Genomic DNA, 19,713 nt, shown 5'->3' on the forward strand with positions numbered 1-19,713 from the left:
AATCATGGGAGAAAGAAGGGCTGCTTATGCACAGGGAGACAGCTCAGGGGGCAGGAGTGCATGGAGGGATGGACACTGGGAAGAGGTAAGTATGGGGAGGAAGTGGGAGGGGAGCTGTTGCACTGTGGTAAACTGTGGTTGATGTCATGAGACAAAGTGTATATGAACTGCTGTATGGAAAATGAATTTGCTCTATAAACTTTCACCCAACTCATAATTTAAAAAAAAAAAATTGTCTGAGACCAAACAGTTATTTTAAATCATAGATGAGAAGGCTGGGGGCCAGGGAGTTTAAGTTAATGGGAGAGAAATAACTAGAACAGAAATAATGAAAATGTTGACACAATGTGAAGAACGTAATCAGTTTCACTGATCATTATATCTAGAAACTGTGGAATGGGAACAGGTTTTGCTATATGTATTTTCACCAAAAATAAAATAAATATTAATTAAAAGATAAACAACAACAACGAACCCTTCTGTGCATTAAAGGACATTAATAAGTGGGTGAAGACAATCTACAGAATGGGAAAAAATATTTGCAAATCATGGATCTGACAAGGATTTAATATCCAGGATACTTAAAGAACTATTATACTTCAACAAGAAAAGACAAAACACTCAATTTCAAAATGAGCAAAGGCCTTGAATAGACATTTCTCCAAAGATATTCAAATGGCTAACAAACATATGAAAAGATGTTCAGTATCATTAATCAAGAAATGCAAATAAAAACTGCAATGAGATACTACTTTACACACACTAGGATGTCTATTTACAAATAATAAAAAAAAAATCAATCAGACGATAATAAGTGTTGGTGAGGATGTAGAGAAACTGGAACCCTCATCCATTGCTAGTGAGAATATTAGTTAACCATTATAAAAAGTAGATTGGCAGTTCCTCAAAAAGTTAAACAAAGAATTACCAGCAATTCTATTTCTAATAATACCCAAAAGAGATGCAACAGGGTATCAAATACACTCACACACAAATGTTCATGTTCACGCAGCACTGTTCGTAACAACTAAAAGGTGGAAACAACCAACTGTCCACCAACAGATGAAGAAGTAAACAAAATGTGGCATATCCATACAATGCAATATTATTCAGCCATAAAAAGGAGTGAAGTTCTGATACATGCTACAACATGAATGAACTCTGATGATATACTAAGCTAAATAAGTCAGACACAAAAGGACAAATATTGTATAATTCCATTTATATGAAATATCTAGAATATGCAATTTCATAGACACAGAAACTAGATTGTTGTTGTTATGTGCCGTGGAGTCAGACCCAACTCATAGCGACCCCTTCTTGGGTTTCCAAGGTGGTATCACTACAGAATTTGATTGCCCAACCTTCCTTCCAATGAGTGGCTGGTGGGTTTGAACTGCCAGCCTTCTGGTTAGCAGTCAAGTGCCTTAGGCATTCCTACCAGAGCTCCCACAGAAACTAGATTAGAGGGTACTAATTTAGGGGCTAGGGGAGTGTGGAATGGAGGGGTTAATTAAAGAGTTCAGAGTTTCTGTTTAGGGCGATGAAGCAATGCTGGAACTAGACAGTGGTGATGGTTGCACAACACTGTGAATATAATTAATACCACCAAAATGTACACTTAAAAATCGTTAAAATGGCCAATTTTATATACTACCAGAGTGCCTATGTTTTACCACTATAAAATTACAAAAAAAAAAAATACACTGCTAAATAGGTAGAGACAAGTATTGATTTGGGTGAAGGAAAGGGCAATGTACCAAATGTGAGTGATCAACACAGTGGCACTGAGGAAGACATACAGAGGTACATGGGAGGTACAGACAACAAAGATAAACCCTTTTGCATGTACAGTACTGCACTGTCAGTGATGGCAAGAACTGATCTACAGGTGGATAGATGGGTGGACAGGCTGAGCAATCAGGTGTGTCGAGGCAAGGGGTAGATACCCTATATATGCCCATGACCATGTATAGGGTTAGCAGACAATGTTTCTACATGCGAATTTGTATGTGGTATAAGAACGTTACAGGTGTATAGTAGAGCTACCAAGGGGCAAGGTTGAGGTGGTTTCTTGGCCACGGCCAGCTACCCGGATACCTTGAGTAGTTGAACTTGTGGGCTTGGGACCATAGTCGCAGGGGACATCAAGCTCAATTAGCACAACATACTACACAAAAACATTGATCTACATCCTACTTTGGTGAGTAGAGACTGGTATCTTAAAAGCTTGCAAGTGGCCATCTAGATGCAACGATGGGTCTCTCCCCACCTAGAGCAAAGAAGAATGAAGAAAAGCAAAGATGTCTGGGTGACAATTAGTCCAAGGGACTGGTAGATCATGGGATCCTCAGCCTGTCTGACCATGAGACCAGAAGAACTAGATGGTGCCCAGCTACCACTGTCAACCACTTGGAGAGGGATTAATGCAGGAGATCCTGATAGAATGGGAGAACAATGTGGAACAAAACTTAAAATCATAGAAAAAGACCAGGTTTGCTGGTCTGATAGAGCCTGGTGAGACCCTTGAGACTATGGTTCATAAGCACCCTTCTGGTCTGGAATTGAGTTCACTCCTGTGGCTTCCAGCCAAACAACAGAAAGACATATGGGGTGAATATTTATATCAGGTAGGTACACTCCATGGAGCGATATATCGTAGGAGAACAGAAGGTAGTGTTTGCATAGGGAGAAAGGTAGGGGGGTGGGAGTGCACTGGGGGGAAGGACATAAGGAAGAGGGAACTACAATGAGGAAACAGGAAGAAAGCTGTTATGTTGTGGGGAATTGGAGTCAATGTCATGAGACAAAATGTGTATGAACTGCTGTATGGAAAATGAATTTCCTCTGTAAACATTCACCCAAATCACAAAAAAATTACAAAAAAATAAACAACAATATTTGTTGTTGTTATGTGCCATTGAGTCAGACCTGACTCACAGTGACCCCTCCTTGGGTTTCCGAGGTGGTATCACTACAGAAGCAGATTGCCCAACCTTCCTTCCAAGGAGTGGCTGGTGGGTTTGAACCACCAGCCTTCTGGTTAGCAGTCAAGTGCCTTAGGCACTACGCTACCAGAGCTCCTAATAACAACATAGATGTAGAAAACCAAAGGAACAGGACTCAAATACTTAAGTCTTCAAAACTGGCATGTTATCTATTTACCTACAAACCAAAATATTTAAAGTATATGTAACTAACTGTAGGTAGCCAAGATGAAATCTATATAGTCAATGGTGACTATCTGACTCTGGCCAGTGTGTGCAAAATGATAAAAAAATCCATAAGATATCTTCAGGCTAGGATACTTTGACCCAAGCACAATATTATGCTCCAAGCTGCTTACCACATTTACTTTATAACCATATGAGCCATTGCACTGGTGATAAGGTGAAGAGTTAAAGTTTATTGTTGCTGGGAAATTGTGCTACACAGCACAGCAGTGTATGAATAAGACAGCCGTAGGAGACTTATAAAAGTTTCCTCACCTCATTGTAAAGTTGAATACAATCATTTGCAGCTATGAGAAGATTACATACATGAGTGTGGTCTTTCCTGTATCTGCACCTGTGAATAGTATCCCACCCTGTTGCATCTTTCTAAAATTAAAGAATTGATGTGTAGCATATGTTCAGTACAGTCTTTTAAAAACATACACAATGTTTATGTTAAACCCATTGTTTCTCCTCCCAAACACTCACCCATGTCCTTGAGCTCTATAAAAATAAGTAAGTTGGAGATGTTAAAACCCAAAACCGTTTGCATTTATAGTGAAGGGAAAAGCCATTGGTCTGAAAAGTTTCAGTTGAAAAATTCCCACAATTTTCATGTAGTTCTACAATACTTGACCCAAGAACTGATGACTCAACTTCCTGAAAAAATGTTAATTCTATTAGATAGCGTCGATGCACAGGGCCACTAAATAAGCTTTCTTGCCTAAGAGTTGACAAGAGGTTTTGGTAGAGATATGAAGGCACCTTATGTGTGAGGAGTGAGAAGTGCAGTGTGGGAAACCTGGTGAGACTGGACCTGTACTTTCAATAATAAACTGTAATTCTGGAAGATAACAGACAGTGGGCAAATATGGGCACTTCCTAACTGAACTTAATAAATACTTTTCCTTATTAATGCTAGGTCAAGCCACTTTGAACCATAATAGCATTCTACTTTGGTACTATGTCAGTCTATTTCTTCAAAGAAAGCTTCTTTAGGGTTCTAGGACCATATGTAAAATGGTCTAAGATCCATATGTATGTGAGAAATTTCAACAATGTCTCTATTTCCAACACCAAGTGACTAGAAGGCCTGGGTTCAGTATATAATGATGAACAGAAAGACAGCCTGAGCAGTATGACACCAAATATTTCAACTCACATCACACTAAACAATACTGCATATTGTTTATGGAAATATGTATGTACATTGAAGAGGTAAACATGTGATCTGGAAAAATACATCAATTTAGGACAGTGGCTGACACTAGAGATGGAAGAAGGAAATGCATTTGAGAAGGGATACAAAGAAGCCTTTAATTATGCTTGGAATTTAAAAAATGATCTGAGGCCGATACGGCAAACTAATATTTGTTAGTTCTGGATACAAAGGTGATGTTATATTAATCTCTAGATTTTTCTGCCTGTAAAAATTCATTATAAATAATTAATGAATAGCACATAATGTGTTATTACACTTGAGGGCAGTGATGTTTTTTTGTTTTTTTTAATGAAGCTGAGGATTGGGAAAGAAAACATAATTTGGTACACTGCACACAAAAACAAAACAAAACAAAATAAAAACAGCCTGGGAACCAAAACTGGAACTGTATATATATATATATTATGTAAAAAATGGCAACTATAGGTTTTTCACAAAGGAAACCTTACCCTGGGATCCTCTGCAAAGTATTTTTGTGATTCCTAAAATATATATTTAAGATTGCTCTCTTGAATCACAATATGGATATAGAATGACAGGAAGCATGGAATTAAGAAAATCTAGACATGCCTGGCAATGTAGCACCAGAATTTTCCATGCCTAAGAGTCTAGAACAAGGAAGAATTTGAAGATGGATGGCTAAGATTGATGTAAGGCTCATTAGGCTAATTCTTAGTAAAATAGTAACTGAAAATAATTGCTAATAACAATGATAATTATTATAAACAATACCATCTATATCATTCTAATTCTCACAAAGACATTATGTCCACTGAAAGATAAAGAAATGTAGAGATGTTAAGAAAACTAAGATCAAATAGACAGGAAGTGAAAAGAATGTGTTATGGATTGAATTATGCTCCCCCAAAATGTGTTATAAATTCTAACCTCTGTGCTTGGGTATCCCATTTGGCAAATGAGTTTTCTTTGTTATGTTAATGAGGCAGGATTAGCAAAGAGTGTTTTCTTAAGTCAATCTCTTTTGAGATTTTCAAAAAATTTTTGAGATTAGAAAAGCAAGCAGAGAAAGATGGGAGGGTAAGGTGGATGCTATGACACATGGAGATCTTCAAGGGACCAGGAAGCAGAAACTGAAGAGACAAGGACTTTCCTCCAGGACAGAGAATTGTTGTTGTTACATGCCCTCGAGTCGGACCCCACTCATAGCGACCCATCCTTGGGTTTCCGAGGCAGTATCACTATGGAAGTAGACTGTCTAACCTTCCTTCTGAGGAGTGGCCGGTGGGTTTGAACCGCCAGCCTTCTGGTTAGCAGTCAAGTGTCTTAGGCACTATGCTACCAGAGCTCCCTGACAGAGAATTAGGACTCTGCATTATCATTATTATATATTCTGAATTTGGATTTATAGTCTCCTAAATTGTGAGAAAATAAATTTTTGTTTGTTCATAGTTCACAAAGACAATGTTCTACACCCTACTTTGGTGAGTAGCAATGGGGGTCTTAAAAGTGCATGAGCAGCCATATAAGGTACAACTATTGGTCTCTCCCAGTCCTGAGCAAAGAAAAGTGAACAAAATCAAAGAAGCATGGAAACAATTAGTCCAGAGGACTAATGGACCACTTGAACCTCAACCTCCACAACCCTGAGACCAGAAGAACAGGTGGTGCCTGGCCACCACTACTGACCACTCTGAAAGGGATCACAATAGGAGGTCCTGGATCGAGTGGGAGAAAACGTGGGACAAAACTCAAAATCATAAAAAAAAGACCAGGCTTACTTACAGTCTCTCTGATAGAGACTGGTGGAATCTCTGAGCCTATGGCCTTTTGACACCCTTCAAGCAGGGAAATGAATTCACTTTCGTGACTCAACTTTTAGCCAAATGACGGATAGACCTATATGGTGAACAGTAACAACAGGAATGTCTGTACTCATCAGAACAATCAACCACACTATATCAAAAGGGCAGCATTTGCCCAGGGATAAAGCTAAGAAGTCAAAAAGGGATAGGGAAGAAGTATGAAAAGAAATTGTAAACACAAGAAAAAAGAGGGAAGAGTGCTGTTACACTGTGGGGACTGCAATCAACATTACAAAACAAAATGTGTATGAATCGCTGAGTAGAAAATCAATATACTCTATCAACTGTTATCCAAATTACAATAAAAAAATACCTGTTAAAGCCACACATTTGTATGTTATAGCAGCATTAGCTTGACTGCTAACCAGAAGGCTGGCTGTTCAAACTCACCAGCCACTCCTCGGAAGGAAGGTTGGACAATCTACTTCCGTAGTGATACCACCTCAGAAACCCAAGGAGGGGTTGTTATGAGTCGGGTCCAACTCGATGACACTCAACAACAGGTAACTAGATAGAATGCAAATGCAAGTCTGACTCTAAAACCTGTGCCCTTAACTTCCATTCTACACTGAAGAGGACACTGACAGCATATGACAATAATGCACATATTCCTGCCTGTCACCCATGTCCTCATCTATCTATCCAATCCAAACTAATTTCTTTGGTAATCACACCAAAGTAAACTCCAATGAGTATAAAATTTGGGGCAAACTCATCTTACTCAAAAGTTAAAAATCACTGCTCTAAATGGATTCAAACTGGTGGCAGAAAGGAATTAATCACATTCCGCTATCTAGCTGTCCTGTAATTATTAAACTATTACAGTAAATTTCACAGGTTGAAAACAACCTTAATATTTCTGTGGGTCTAAACAATCTTCTAATTCTCAAAAATGCAATATTTTCTTTGCTGTTGCCAATTTGGTCAAAATGCCAGTTTGGTCAATTTTATAACACCAGGAATGAAATGACATCAAATCAACAAATTTTTGAAATGAACTACTATGGAATTTTGATACTATGATGACTTTATGTCTAAATTTATTTCTAGGCTCTGCCTAGGGGCCTAGCAGTGATTTTTAATTTCAGTTTTGTAAATTTAACTGAAAATTCTACATTTTCTCATATTTGAAAAAGCTTTGCTCTTCTTTCCGGTCTATTTGAATTCATCATTTTTATTCTTTATGCTATAATACTATGTTGTAGAAGAACAAATGCCAAATGTGCATCTGTCTTGAAAAGAAAAAAAAAGTTCATGGAATTGAGAAAACTTTACTAGCCTACAGAGAGAATCTTTGAAAAAGTGATTTATGATTGAAAGTAAGGTTCTGACATTCACTGCCTTACAATTCACCACTAAGAGTGTGTGTCAGTAACTATGCGAAGTGATTTAGGTAATGTTACCTCATTAAACCTCATGCAACTCTGAGGGCAGTAAAATTATCCCTATTTTCATGTTGAAAAAACTGAGGCTGAGAACGGTTAAGGGAGAAAAGGAAAAAAGAAAAAAAAAAAGATTAAGAAACTTGCTTGATGTCCCACAGTCAAAAAATGATAGAGGTGGGCTTTGAACCCATATGTGTTTGACTTCAGTGTCATTATTATTATTGTTACTTCTACTACACCACTCTGCTTCTATGTGTATGTTTATAGGTGTGGGAATAACCTTTGAATATGCTCACTGGATTTTATTTCTACTTGAACTCTCTTAGCTTTTGAAAGAGTCCACGGCCTCTATCCAGGTAAGCGCAAATTAATGTACCAGCTACATATCAATGTATGCAATGAGTTGCTTTCTGCATCTTTCTTCTGTATGTATTTTGTATAGAACTGTATAGAAAAAAATATTGAAGCATTAATTTAATATATTCTAGCTGTCTGAGTAAGTAGAACTTGAGGGTCTTGGATAAAGAGAGCTCTGTATAAACATGTGCAACAACTTTGTGTAAGTAAGGACCAAGGGATGCTGGAAGTCTTAAAATAACACCCTTTGTGCATTTATCTTGCAAGATGACAATAATCCAAATTTATAAGTTCTACTTCTGCTTAGAATATATAAAGCCCTAAGAGAACACTGTTCCTAAAAAAAACAAAAACAAAAACAAAAAGGACAGGGTAATCTATAAAATCATAATTTTTTGGAGCCCATCAGAGAGCAGAAGTCACAAGGTAACAAGGTGAACTGAATTCAAGGTTGACAAATCCATCTGATGAGAGACAGAACACATTTCTGGGGGAGTAAAGGAGGAAGAGGTGGCAGTCTTGTAAGTAGATAGGAAGAAAACAACTAAAATCTAATGAAATTCTTAAAGTCAGATTATGGGCCAGCTTGACAGTTTAGAATCACTTGCAGCCCCAGACACAAAGGGAGTCCACACCCATAATCCAAATCCCTTCCATGGGCCTCTACTCAGTGTTTGTGAGAACACTGGGAACAGGGCAGGAAACCTGAGACAGCCCTCTTTCTATCGTACAGTTTGTGGGGCCTGCCAAGATTTGAGGGTAGAGTAGGAGCACTAGAGAAAACTATTCATGCTTCGAGCAGTGCATGAGCACAGGTGGTGAGGAGCAGCCACGGCAGGGCAGCTACACAAAATCCACCAACATCCTGGACCGTTCTTTGATATGAAGCAAAAACCATGTGTCATGGGTAAAAAACTCTTCTGTGCCTAGAGTCTAACTTTATGTTGTTGGGGGTGGGTAAGGCAAGGAAACCCTCATGGCTCCTAATCTAAAGACTGGCTACCACTAGAGGAGTAGAAAACGTACCTCTCTCCAGCAGTGACACTAGGAAAAAGCAACCTGTCACTGGGGAAGACACAGGAAGTCCACTAGTCCCCAAGATTCTGAACTGATTCAACGTAGAAATTTGCTGTTAGTGGAGAAGGAGCAGGATGTCCACCTGCAGTCTAGACTCTTCATTGAGTAGCAGGGAGATGTTTTGTTGTTAGGCGTGGGACAGAAACGCTGAGACAGGCTGCTGAACACTGAGGCTGGAGGAGGAGATAAAGTACCCCTGCTCCCACCATAAGCCCTGCACTGGGTAACAAGTAAGAGCAGTCTACAGCTTGGAAAGGGGGAAGAGTGTGAAGACGGGCCCTCTGTGGCACAGGATTGCTGGACTTGCTGCAAGTTGAGAGTGAAGCATGAAAACTGAGAAAAATTGGCACTTTACAACTCTTATTACACATAGTAGTGGCAATCCACCAGTGGAAAATTTAAAGCCTGTGGTGCACTGAAGGTAACTGTACAAAAAACAAAACCCATACCCAGCTCAATTACTAACTTTTTGACTCAGTCCCCCATGCTAATGACTTGACAAAAGAAGAGGAATGCCCATTTCTAGGCATAAATATTATTTATTGTAGTCTCTACTGTTCTTTTATACAAAATATTTAAAATTCAATATGAAATTATTGTAAAGATCACAAAAATCCAGTGAACTTCAAATAGATCAGTAAGAATAATTCAAATTGAAACATAAGAAGAAAAGTGGAAAAAAAAAAAAAAAAAAAAAACCCACAACCAAACAACCAAAAACCAGAATGAGCATCCAAGAGATGTGGAACAATGTAAAAGAAAGATGCAATTGCAGTCTCAGAAGGAGATGAAATACTTGAAATGATGTTGTCATTGTTAGGTGACGTCGAGTCATCTCCGACTCAGAACAGAACAAAACACTGCCTGGTCCTGTGCCAGCCTCAGCCTCATGATCCCTGCTATACCTGAGCCCACTGTTGCAGCCACTGTGTCTATCCATCTCGTTGAGGGCCTTCCCCCTCTTCTTTGTGGACCCTCCACTTTACCAAGCATGATATCCTTCTCCAGGGAATGGTCCCTTCTGACAACATGACCAAAGTAGGTGAGACAAAGTCTGGCCATTCTTGTTTCCAAGGAGCATTCTGGCTGCACTTCTTCCAGGGCAGATTTGTTAGTCCTTTTAGCAGACCATGGTACTCTTAGCATTCTTCACCAACACTACAACTCAAAAACATCAACTCTTCTTCAGTCTTCCTTATTCATTGTCCAGCTCTCACATGCATAAGAGGTGACTGAAAATACCGTGGCTTGGTTTAGGCGTACCTTAGTTCAGTGGGCTTGCTGAAATTTCACTATGTGGTCAGTAACACCTATTAAGAACTTAATTTAATTCTGGCCTTTAAATATTTTCTCTTTTGAAAAAGAAAGAAATTAAAATTTCTATGACAACATACTAAATTTGAGAGGTAGGTCTTCTTTTTTAATATGAACTATATCAGGTATAAAGAGCTGGTGGTGTGGTGGTTAAGGCATTTGACTGCTAACCAAGAGGTCAGTGGTTTGAACCCACCAGCTGCTCTGTGAAAGAAAGATGAGGCAATCTGCTTCCATAAAGGTTTTTTTGTTTTGTTTTGTTTTTTACATTTTTATTGTGATTTGGGTGAAAGTTTACAGAGCAAATTCACTTTCCATACAGCAGCTTGCATACACTGTCTCATGACATTGACTGCTTCCATAAAGATTTACAGCCTTGGAAGCCCAAAGGGCGTTCTCTATGACTTGGAATTGACTCGATGGCAGTGAGGTGAGGATATCAGGTTTATTAAATAACCAGGCTGTGAAATATCTATCATTAGACAATGTCTACATCATGTGGAAGTCAGTGCAGCCCTAAGCCTCTCTAGTTTTCATCTTGACTTACAGTTACTAACGTTATCTCTAACATCACAACACAGGAGGTTTTGTATTTAACACAACTTTTCTTCACATACTATGAGTAAGCAAATGATGCTTGTTGTTTCTTGTTGTTAGGTACCATCAAGATGATTTAGACTCTTAGTGACCCCATGTGACAGACGAGAACTGCCCCAATAGGATTTCCTAGGTTGCAATCTTGAGGGAAACAGATAGCTGGGTCTTTCTCCCATGGAAGTACTCAGTGAATTCAAATCATCAACTTTTTTGGTTAGCAGCCAAGCACTTAACTGTTGCACCACCAACCAACACCAAACTTACTGCCACTGGGTTGATTCTGACTCATAATGATCATATAGGACAGAGCAGAACTGTCCCATAAGGTTTCCAGGGCTGTAAATCTTTATGGGAGCAGATTGCTTCATCTTTCTCCTGCAGAGCGTGGTAGGTTTGAACCCCTGACTTTCTGTTTATCAGTTGAGTGCTTTAACCACTGCCACCAGGACTTCTTGGTGCACAACCAGGGCTCCTTAAATAACGCTTAACAAGTAGAAAACATTTAGCTGGAAAACAGAGTATAACTTTAAAATTCTGATGAAGAGCTTTAGTAAATTTACAATACATGCACATTTCTTTAGTCTTGGTTGGTCTGATGATAGTCTGTAAGAGATTGGGATATCATCAACCTCTACTTGTAACCTAGGAGCAAAAGGAACTTAGAATATTTGTAAAACTGCCATCTTATTTCCTTCTCTTTTTCTATCTCTGTTTCTCAGTGTTCACTCAGTTTTCCATTCCTTTATTTTCCATGTCTGCTTTCTATCCTTATCTTCAACCTGTTTTCTCTTCGTTTCTTTTATTCATGATTTTTGTCTCCAGATTAGCCTCTCATTTCTTTATTGAAATAGAAATCACAGCAAGACAAAGAGAATCTCCGGATTTTTACAGGCAACAATAAAAGACAATGCAAGATGGGGGCATTAGTCTAAACTAATCCATATTGAAGAGTATGTTGTAACCCACAGTTCCCTGGAGACAACTGAGAATACATGCTACCAGACTTGTTAAAAATCCCTTGACTCGACATCCTTAACTCAAACTTTCCTTCAGTGGTATAATCATTAGTGGCCATCATTACTACTATGTACTAACCTATGGCATGTTAAAAGATTGCCCTCAACCATCTCCCTTTTAAAGCAGCCTTTTCTGATATCTCAGCAAGTCACACCAGGGAAGACTAAAGAAGCACTTCTACTCAACAGTAATTCCTAGAATCTGCTGAAGAATTATCTACTGCTAAGAATCTTGAATCTGAACACTGAATTCCCCAAGGTAGTTCCCATTGCCTCAACCTAAATAGCAGTTCAATTTTTTTTTTTTTTTCATTTTGCTTATGAGAATTTTCTTGTTTATTTTATTTACAATGTAGTAATTATATGTATTTTAAAAGGCAAGTAGAAAACAACAGAATTTTAACTGTTCTTGAAAGTGTCAGAAAACTTAAAATCAAGGTAAGAGTGAAACAGAATGTTTTGGTTACTTAGTGCCTCTCTGACAGGAATATACCACAAATGGGATGGCTTGAACAAACAAGAGTTTGTTCTTACGGTTTCTCTTACGGTTTGAGAGGCTAGAAGTCCGAGTTCAAGTGCCAGGTTCTAGGGGCTGTATGAAAGCCCCTCAGCCTTGGGCTTCAGCTCTGCATCCAGCTCCCGGCCCACTGAAGCTAGAGGCTTTTCTTCACTCAGACAGCTGCTGGCTGCTGGCTGCTGAGGCTGCCAAGCCCAAGGTTGACAAGCAAAAAGGCAGAGTCCCAGTGTAACCAAACCACATGGCAGGCCATTCATTCAAGTGCACTGAAAGTCCTAAAGTCGGCATGGGAATTTCAGTGGCATGGCAGGCTGCTGAGCAATGACACAGCTACATGCAGGGTTCAAGTGTTTCATAAGCTAGAGACCATTCCCCAAGGCTTCTCCTTATATACAGGAAGCAGACCACATCCCTAAGGCAGCTACTCAGCTAGACACTCTCGCAGTAGATTCCACCCTGGAGTTGATTACCAGTCTCATCATGGGGAATACTACATTCAGCTGCCCAGCCAAGTTGACACACAAACTTAACCACCACACAGAACTTAAAAATTTCTTAAAATACTGAACTTGAAAATTTCAGTAACATATTCAAAATCTATACATGTTATAACTTTGCAAATTAGATTTTTTTTTTTTTTACTATTTTATTTTTCAAAATTCTATGTATACCTTGAAAATATTCTCCTCAATGATAAGTGGGGGACTGTAGAAAAAAGATTGTTAAAATATAATTACAGATTTATTAAGTATCTGTAACTCCGTATTAACAAATGTGAAAATCTCACAGGGATAATTTTCTGTTCTTGATAAGAACCTGGACTGAATAAAAGAAAATCCATCTTTAAAAGACATTATTATGATAAATCAGGGAAATGTGAATATAGAGTATATATTTGATAAGAGTACAGGTAGCCCCTGACTTACAATGACTTTCCATTCCAACGACTCCATCGTAAATCAGTGCTAATGTAAGTTGAATAATTCTTTTTTGTTTTTATTATTATTGTCTTTTATTATCAGTATCTTTATATATCTAATCTTTGAACATCTGTAAATAAACATCTAAACATGATAATATCAGCTAATTACATACTGCAACACTGTATACAGTATATGTTAGTATAATGATAAAGTGTACAAAAAAATAGTCTAAGTGCAGTTCATAGTAACTCCAATATGTTGTAAGTCAGGGACTACCTAATATAATTATTATAGTTAAAATTTCTGGCTTATGAACATTGTATTGTGCTTGAAAGGAGAATGCTGTTGTTCTTAGGCACCACTATTGGTGCCTAGTTGGTGTTTACAACTAACTCAAAACCAATTGCCATTTAGTCAATTCCAACTAATGATGAAGATACGTATTTTCAGAGTAGAACTGCACTCTTTAGGGTTTTCAAAGGCTATGAACTTTCAGAAGCAGGTTTCCAGGTTTTTCTTCCAAGCTGCCTCTGTATGGACTGGAACCTCCAACCTTTCAGTTAGCAGCCAAATGTATTAACTGTTTGCATCACTCAGTAACTATGTTTGAGGATGGAGGCCACATTTTTTCACCCTTGTGGTTTTATCTACTAGGTTGCATATGGTTATTTTAGGTGCCAAATTAATGTATCCTTGAATGAAATTGATATATTTTTACATAAAATGTATTAGAATAACAGAAATTAAAATTGTTAAATTACTTCTCAGTCTTAACAGCATCTAATTTCACTTGATTTTAAATGACAAAAATGTTTTCTTTTCTTTTCTTTTTAAATTGTGATTTGGGTGAAAGTTTACAGAGAAAATTCACTTTCCACACAGCAGTTCATGTACATTTTGTCTCATGACATTGACTACAATTTACCACAATGCAATAGCTCCCCTCACACTTCCTCCCGATAATTACCTCTTCCCTGTGTCCATTCCTCAATGTACTCCTGCCCCCTGAGCTGTCTCCCTGTGCATAAACAGCCCTTCTTTCTCCCATGATTGCTCTCTCCAAGGAGTGTATCTACCTCAGGTAAATGTCCAACTCATATGCCTTTTGTTTGGCTGGAAGCCACAGGTGTGGGTTCAATTCCAGACCTAAAGGGCAGCTAACGGGCCACAGCCTCAGTGGTTCCACCAGACAAAAATGTTATTTTCAAATATAATTTGTAATCTATCAATATCATCCTAAAGTTACAAGTTTTTTTTAAAATTGTGATTTGGGTCAAAGTTTAACAGAACAAATTCATTTTCCATACAACAGTTCATACACATTGTTTCATGACATTGACTGCAATCCCCATAATGCAACAACTCTCTTCCCACTTCCTTCATGTGGCTACCTTTTCCATGTGTCCTCCTTTCCTTTCATTCCTGCTCTCTGAGCTATCTTCCTGTGCAAACACTGCCCTTCTGATCTTCCATGGTTGATTGTTCTAAGGAGTGTACCTACCTGGTGTAAATGTTCACTCCATATGCCTGTCTACTGCTTGGCTGCAAGCCATGGGAGTGTGTTCTATTCCAGGACCAAAGGGTGATCAATGGCCACAGTCTCGGGAGTTTTACCAGTCTCTATCAGACCTGTAAGCCTGGTCTTTTTATAATTTAGAGTTTTGTTTCACATTTCTCTCACTCTATTTAGGATCTCCTATTCTGATCCCTTTCTGAGTGGCTGACAGTGACAGGTGGGCACCATCTAGTTCTTCTGGTCTCGGAGTCATGTAAGCTCAGGTTAGTATGATCCACTGGTCTCTTGGACTAATTATTTTCATGAGTCTTTGGTTATCTTCATTCTTCTTTGCTCCAGATGAGGAGAGACCAATTGTTATATCTTAGATGGCTGCCTGTAGGCTTTTAAGATCCCAGTTGCTACTCATCAAAGTAATGTAGAACAATGTTTTTGTGTAGTTTGCTATGCCAATTGAGCTTGATGTCCCCTGCGACCATAGTCCCGAGCCTGTAGGCTCAGTGACTCATTTCCTCAGGGTGTTTGGCTGTGACTAAGTTGTTCTCATAACTGTGTCCTGTTAGCTCTATTATACATATGGACATTCTTGTAGCACATACAAATATGTATGTAGAAATAACGTCAAAAGCAGTTGAATTTTAACAGGCTCTTGTGAAAGCTCAAGTGAGAGACTTACCTGTTCCTGGGTCATCTTCTGCAGCTCATTCTCCCAAGCTGCCTGGTCATCGTCCAAGTTATAGGAAGCTGGTGGAGTGAGTCCACGGAGGATCAAGGGGTCTCGCTCATGACAGAGGGCTGTCAGGTGTCCAATATACAACTTTAATTTGCTTCTATTTTGGTCAAGTTCTAAGAGGGGCTGGATGATCTGAGGTGAAAAAAAATACATGCAAAGTTAAGGTCAATCTGAAAGGAGAAGTTTCTATATTCTTTATGTCTCCCAAGTTAAAGCAAATGGACCAAAGACTAAAGCTTTTCTAATCACTATAAAAATCTTCAGGATTAGAAAAATAAACAGTCCCACATACTGTTGCCCATTTACACTGTCACACCCAACCACCATTTTGGGAGGCAGGGAGAGAATGCTAGCTTAGTGTTAGTGTATCAATATGAGATGAGAATTCTGTATTTAGGCAGAAGATTAAGCATAGGACTAACTTGTTTTTACAGAGATGACATTCCTGATACAGAACAACTCCAGTTATCTCGCAATTCCTCTTTTCATTTATTTATGAGTCGGTTACAAAAAAAATGCTAATGAAAACTGCTCATCGGAAAGCCTAGACTACACATACTTCGTGTGTTCCTCCACCTCCTGGAATAGAAAAAAAATCTGTCTCTGGAGTAGGTGCATGTTTTTCTTGGCCAAGAGACGTGTTGAGTGAACTCATTACTAAACCTGCCTCATCCTGGCTTAAGCTCCCCTCATTCATTTCAGAGAGGTTTTCTGAGATTCTTTTGAAATGGTGATTGATAAATCCTTATGTAACACCAAACACCTGACTCACAGCCAAGGACTCTGAACTTCTCTCGGTTGTTACATTGGTTCTATGTTTTTCTTAAATAACAGACATGCTCCTATTTTTTTCCCTCTATTCCCTGGATGAATAACTATCACTTTGACTCCCTTTGGAAGGACACTTAATAATTGATGACTTCTGCCCCAGAATGTCATTTGACAGCTCTCATGACAATACTCTGGCCAAGTCTTTGGTAGTCAGTCAAAGCCTGGGGTGTTTTGCAGAGTTGGGCCAGATCTCACATCTCAGAAGACTAAAGTGTTAGAGCAGCATCTGCTTGATACACAGCAGCTGTGAGAGCTGCAAAGCCCTGCCAAAATGCTGACAATTCTCACAATGTTCCCAGGGCTGCCAGGCGGAGGTTTACACCTGTTGCATGTCACCAGGCTGGCATTTTTCATCAACAGGACACCTCCGACCCGGCTAATGAAGAAGGAGCTCAATAAGCTTCAAGTCAACAGAAACAAGGCCTTCCAACAGTGACATGGATTCCTCCCTGCCCCCCTCGAAGGACTGGTCCTGCTGTTTTCCTTGATTGCTTTTTAAGAATTTTTTTTTTAAATGAATACAGTTTGGTATATTTTTTCATAATGAGAGTGATACAAATTTTACTTTGGAAAATTTAGAAAGAAAAATAAAAGTATCAAGGAAATAATAATGTTGCCTGTAAGTTTCCATCAGGAAGTAACCATTTACAACATTTTGATGATTTTCTTCCAAGTCTTTTTATAAACTTAGATAAATCAACTTTGAACAGTATACCTCACATTTTGCTTGATAAATTACCTATTCATTTATTTAACATTATGTTGTGAGTACTGTTCATGACATCATTAAATGTTCCTAAAGAATATGGTTTTTAATGGCTACATAATAAACATACTGTATTTCCTTTGTTTCTAATACTGTTTTCATGAAATAATTACTGGAAAGAGATTGAAGAACCAGAGCTTAGTGTTAAAGCCACTTTTGGCATGCATGGAAACAATTAGTCCAAGGGACTGGTAGACTATGCGATCCTCAGCCTATATAACCATTAGACCAGAAGAACTAGATGATGCCTAGCTACCACTGTCAACCACTTGGAAGGGGATCAGTACAGGAGATCCTGGATAGAGTGGGAGAACAATGTGGAACAATTGTTTGGTTTGCTGGTCTGATAGAGCCTGGTGAGACCCCTGAGACTGTGACCTCTAGTTACCCTTCAGGTCTGAAACTGAACTCACTCCTGGGGCTTCTAGCCAAACAACAGATAGCATATGGGGTAAACATTTACATCAAGTAGACACACTCCCTGGAGAGAGCAATCATGGGAGAACAGAAGGGCAGTGTTTGCACAGGGAGACAGCTCAGGGAGTGGAAGTGCATGGGAGGGAAGGACACAGGGAAGAGGTAACTATGGGGAGGAAATGGGAAGAGAGCTGTTGCATTGTGGGGAATTGTAGTCAATGTCATGAAACAAAATGTGGATGACCTGCTGTATGGAAAATGAATTTGCTCTGTAAACTTTCATCTAAATCACAATAAAAATTAAAACAAACAAACAAAAACCAATCTTTGGCTAACTAAAGATACCAGAGTTCAGATTCTCCTCCAAGAGAAGAGAAAACAAGAAAGGTTAGAGAAAGGAAAGGGTTAGGTCTATATAATTTGATATAATAGGGAAGCTGGGGTCAGGTTAGACAAACCAGAGAAAGTGAATCAATTTAGTATTATTTTTACATTTCAAACACACATTACACTTCCATCAGGATAGAGGTTAAAGACTAAGGTGATGCTGTGGAAGGTTCATAAGCTCTATAAGAAACCTCTACCTAACATGCTCATGATACCAGTTTTCTTCAGGAATTTCCTACCTGTGATAGACATCTCAACACTGCCAATCACAGAGGAGAGACTGTTTCAATCAAGGACAGGATTTGGAGGGTGGGGAAATTAGTTTTTTGACACATCATTAACCTCTCAAAAAACTATTTAATTTCTAATCACAATATGTATTTATTGTAGACTATTTAGAAAGAATTCCAAACTGCAATCTCTCAAGGCATTAAAGGCAACAGTCCTTTAAATGCATGTACACTTTTCAATGACTAAACTGTCCAGCCACTGTTCTATCACTACACACCCCACGACTCCAGTTAGCCTTCTTTTTTTTAACTTTGGCCCCATCTTCTTTAATAGACACATTGGTACTAAAAAAAAAAAATCACTTTTGAGCTTTCCATTGGGTTTATGCAACTTATTCCTGTTCCTGTAGGTTTCCTGCCATCACAAAAATGTTCTATCTAGGCTGAAAGGCAGAAAGACCTGGTATCTTATGGAATATTGTTTTGCACTGGAAAAAAATGGCATAGAGAAGCATAATCACTGAGCAAGGAGACAATGGCAGCCACAGAAAGGTCAAATTCTTCACAACAAAATGGAGTTTAAAAGGAGACTGGCTCACTACTGTACAGCTAGCTAGGGGAGGAGTAAAATGGACTTTTTAGTTCCTTGTTCTTGATGAAAGATGAATTTCAAACTGACTTAGATGTATCTATTGGTAAAGTGTTAAATGACTGAAAAAATACTACAGAGTTTGTGTACTGTGAAACATTTCAAAGTCTAATTGAAAATTTTAAAAATAATGGAATTTGAATTTTTTTCCAGGATAAAAACTCACTGAATGTGCTGTCTAGGTGACTTGGCCTCTCTGAGACACATTAACTCTGTCAACCATGTGGGAAATGCCCTTATCTCTTCCTTTTCTCCCCTATCTATTTGAGCAGGCACTTAGAAAAGATATCACACCTCCCACAAAGTAAACGGCCACTGCCTAATCTCCAGCGAGAAGGAGAGACACTTGCCAAGTAGAAAGACAGTGTCTTACAGGATCTAAAAGTTATGTCTTCTGTTCACATATTACCTTAGTACATAGGCAAGGAGTTCTATCAAAACCCATCAGAAATGCGGTCGGGTCATATTGGTTCTATTGCTATGGAAGTCCTGTACTTGTCAAGATAACTCTGCTTATACTAAATAAACAGTTGATGCTTGACAACTCAGGGGTCAGGAGAGCTGCACCTTCGTGCAGGAGAAAATCCACATATAACTACTGACTCCCTGAAAACTTAACTACTAATAGCCTACTATTGATCAGAAGTCTTACAGATAACATAAGCAGTCCTGATCATAAATCCGACTGCATCTGCACAAAATAGTAGAGTTAGCCTATCACCTCCTGCCTTAAATCCTGGT

General features: G+C 38.7%; 1 protein-coding gene across 1 annotated transcript in view; it reads right to left on the reverse strand.

Annotated features, from left to right (window-relative positions):
• The window catches only part of ERC1 (ELKS/RAB6-interacting/CAST family member 1), a 715,223-nt gene that overhangs the window by 57,382 nt on the left and 638,128 nt on the right, over positions 1-19,713 (reverse strand). Inside the window, exon 18 of the mRNA XM_007937035.1 lies at positions 15,636-15,824. Within this exon, the coding sequence (XP_007935226.1) occupies positions 15,636-15,824 (189 nt within the window). The remainder of the gene's footprint in view (positions 1-15,635; positions 15,825-19,713) is intronic.

The sequence above is a fragment of the Orycteropus afer genome, unplaced genomic scaffold (assembly GCF_000298275.1).
Source record: "Orycteropus afer afer isolate SDZICR_OR568_19922 unplaced genomic scaffold, OryAfe1.0 scaffold00040, whole genome shotgun sequence".
In the NCBI taxonomy this organism is placed as follows: domain Eukaryota; kingdom Metazoa; phylum Chordata; class Mammalia; order Tubulidentata; family Orycteropodidae; genus Orycteropus; species Orycteropus afer.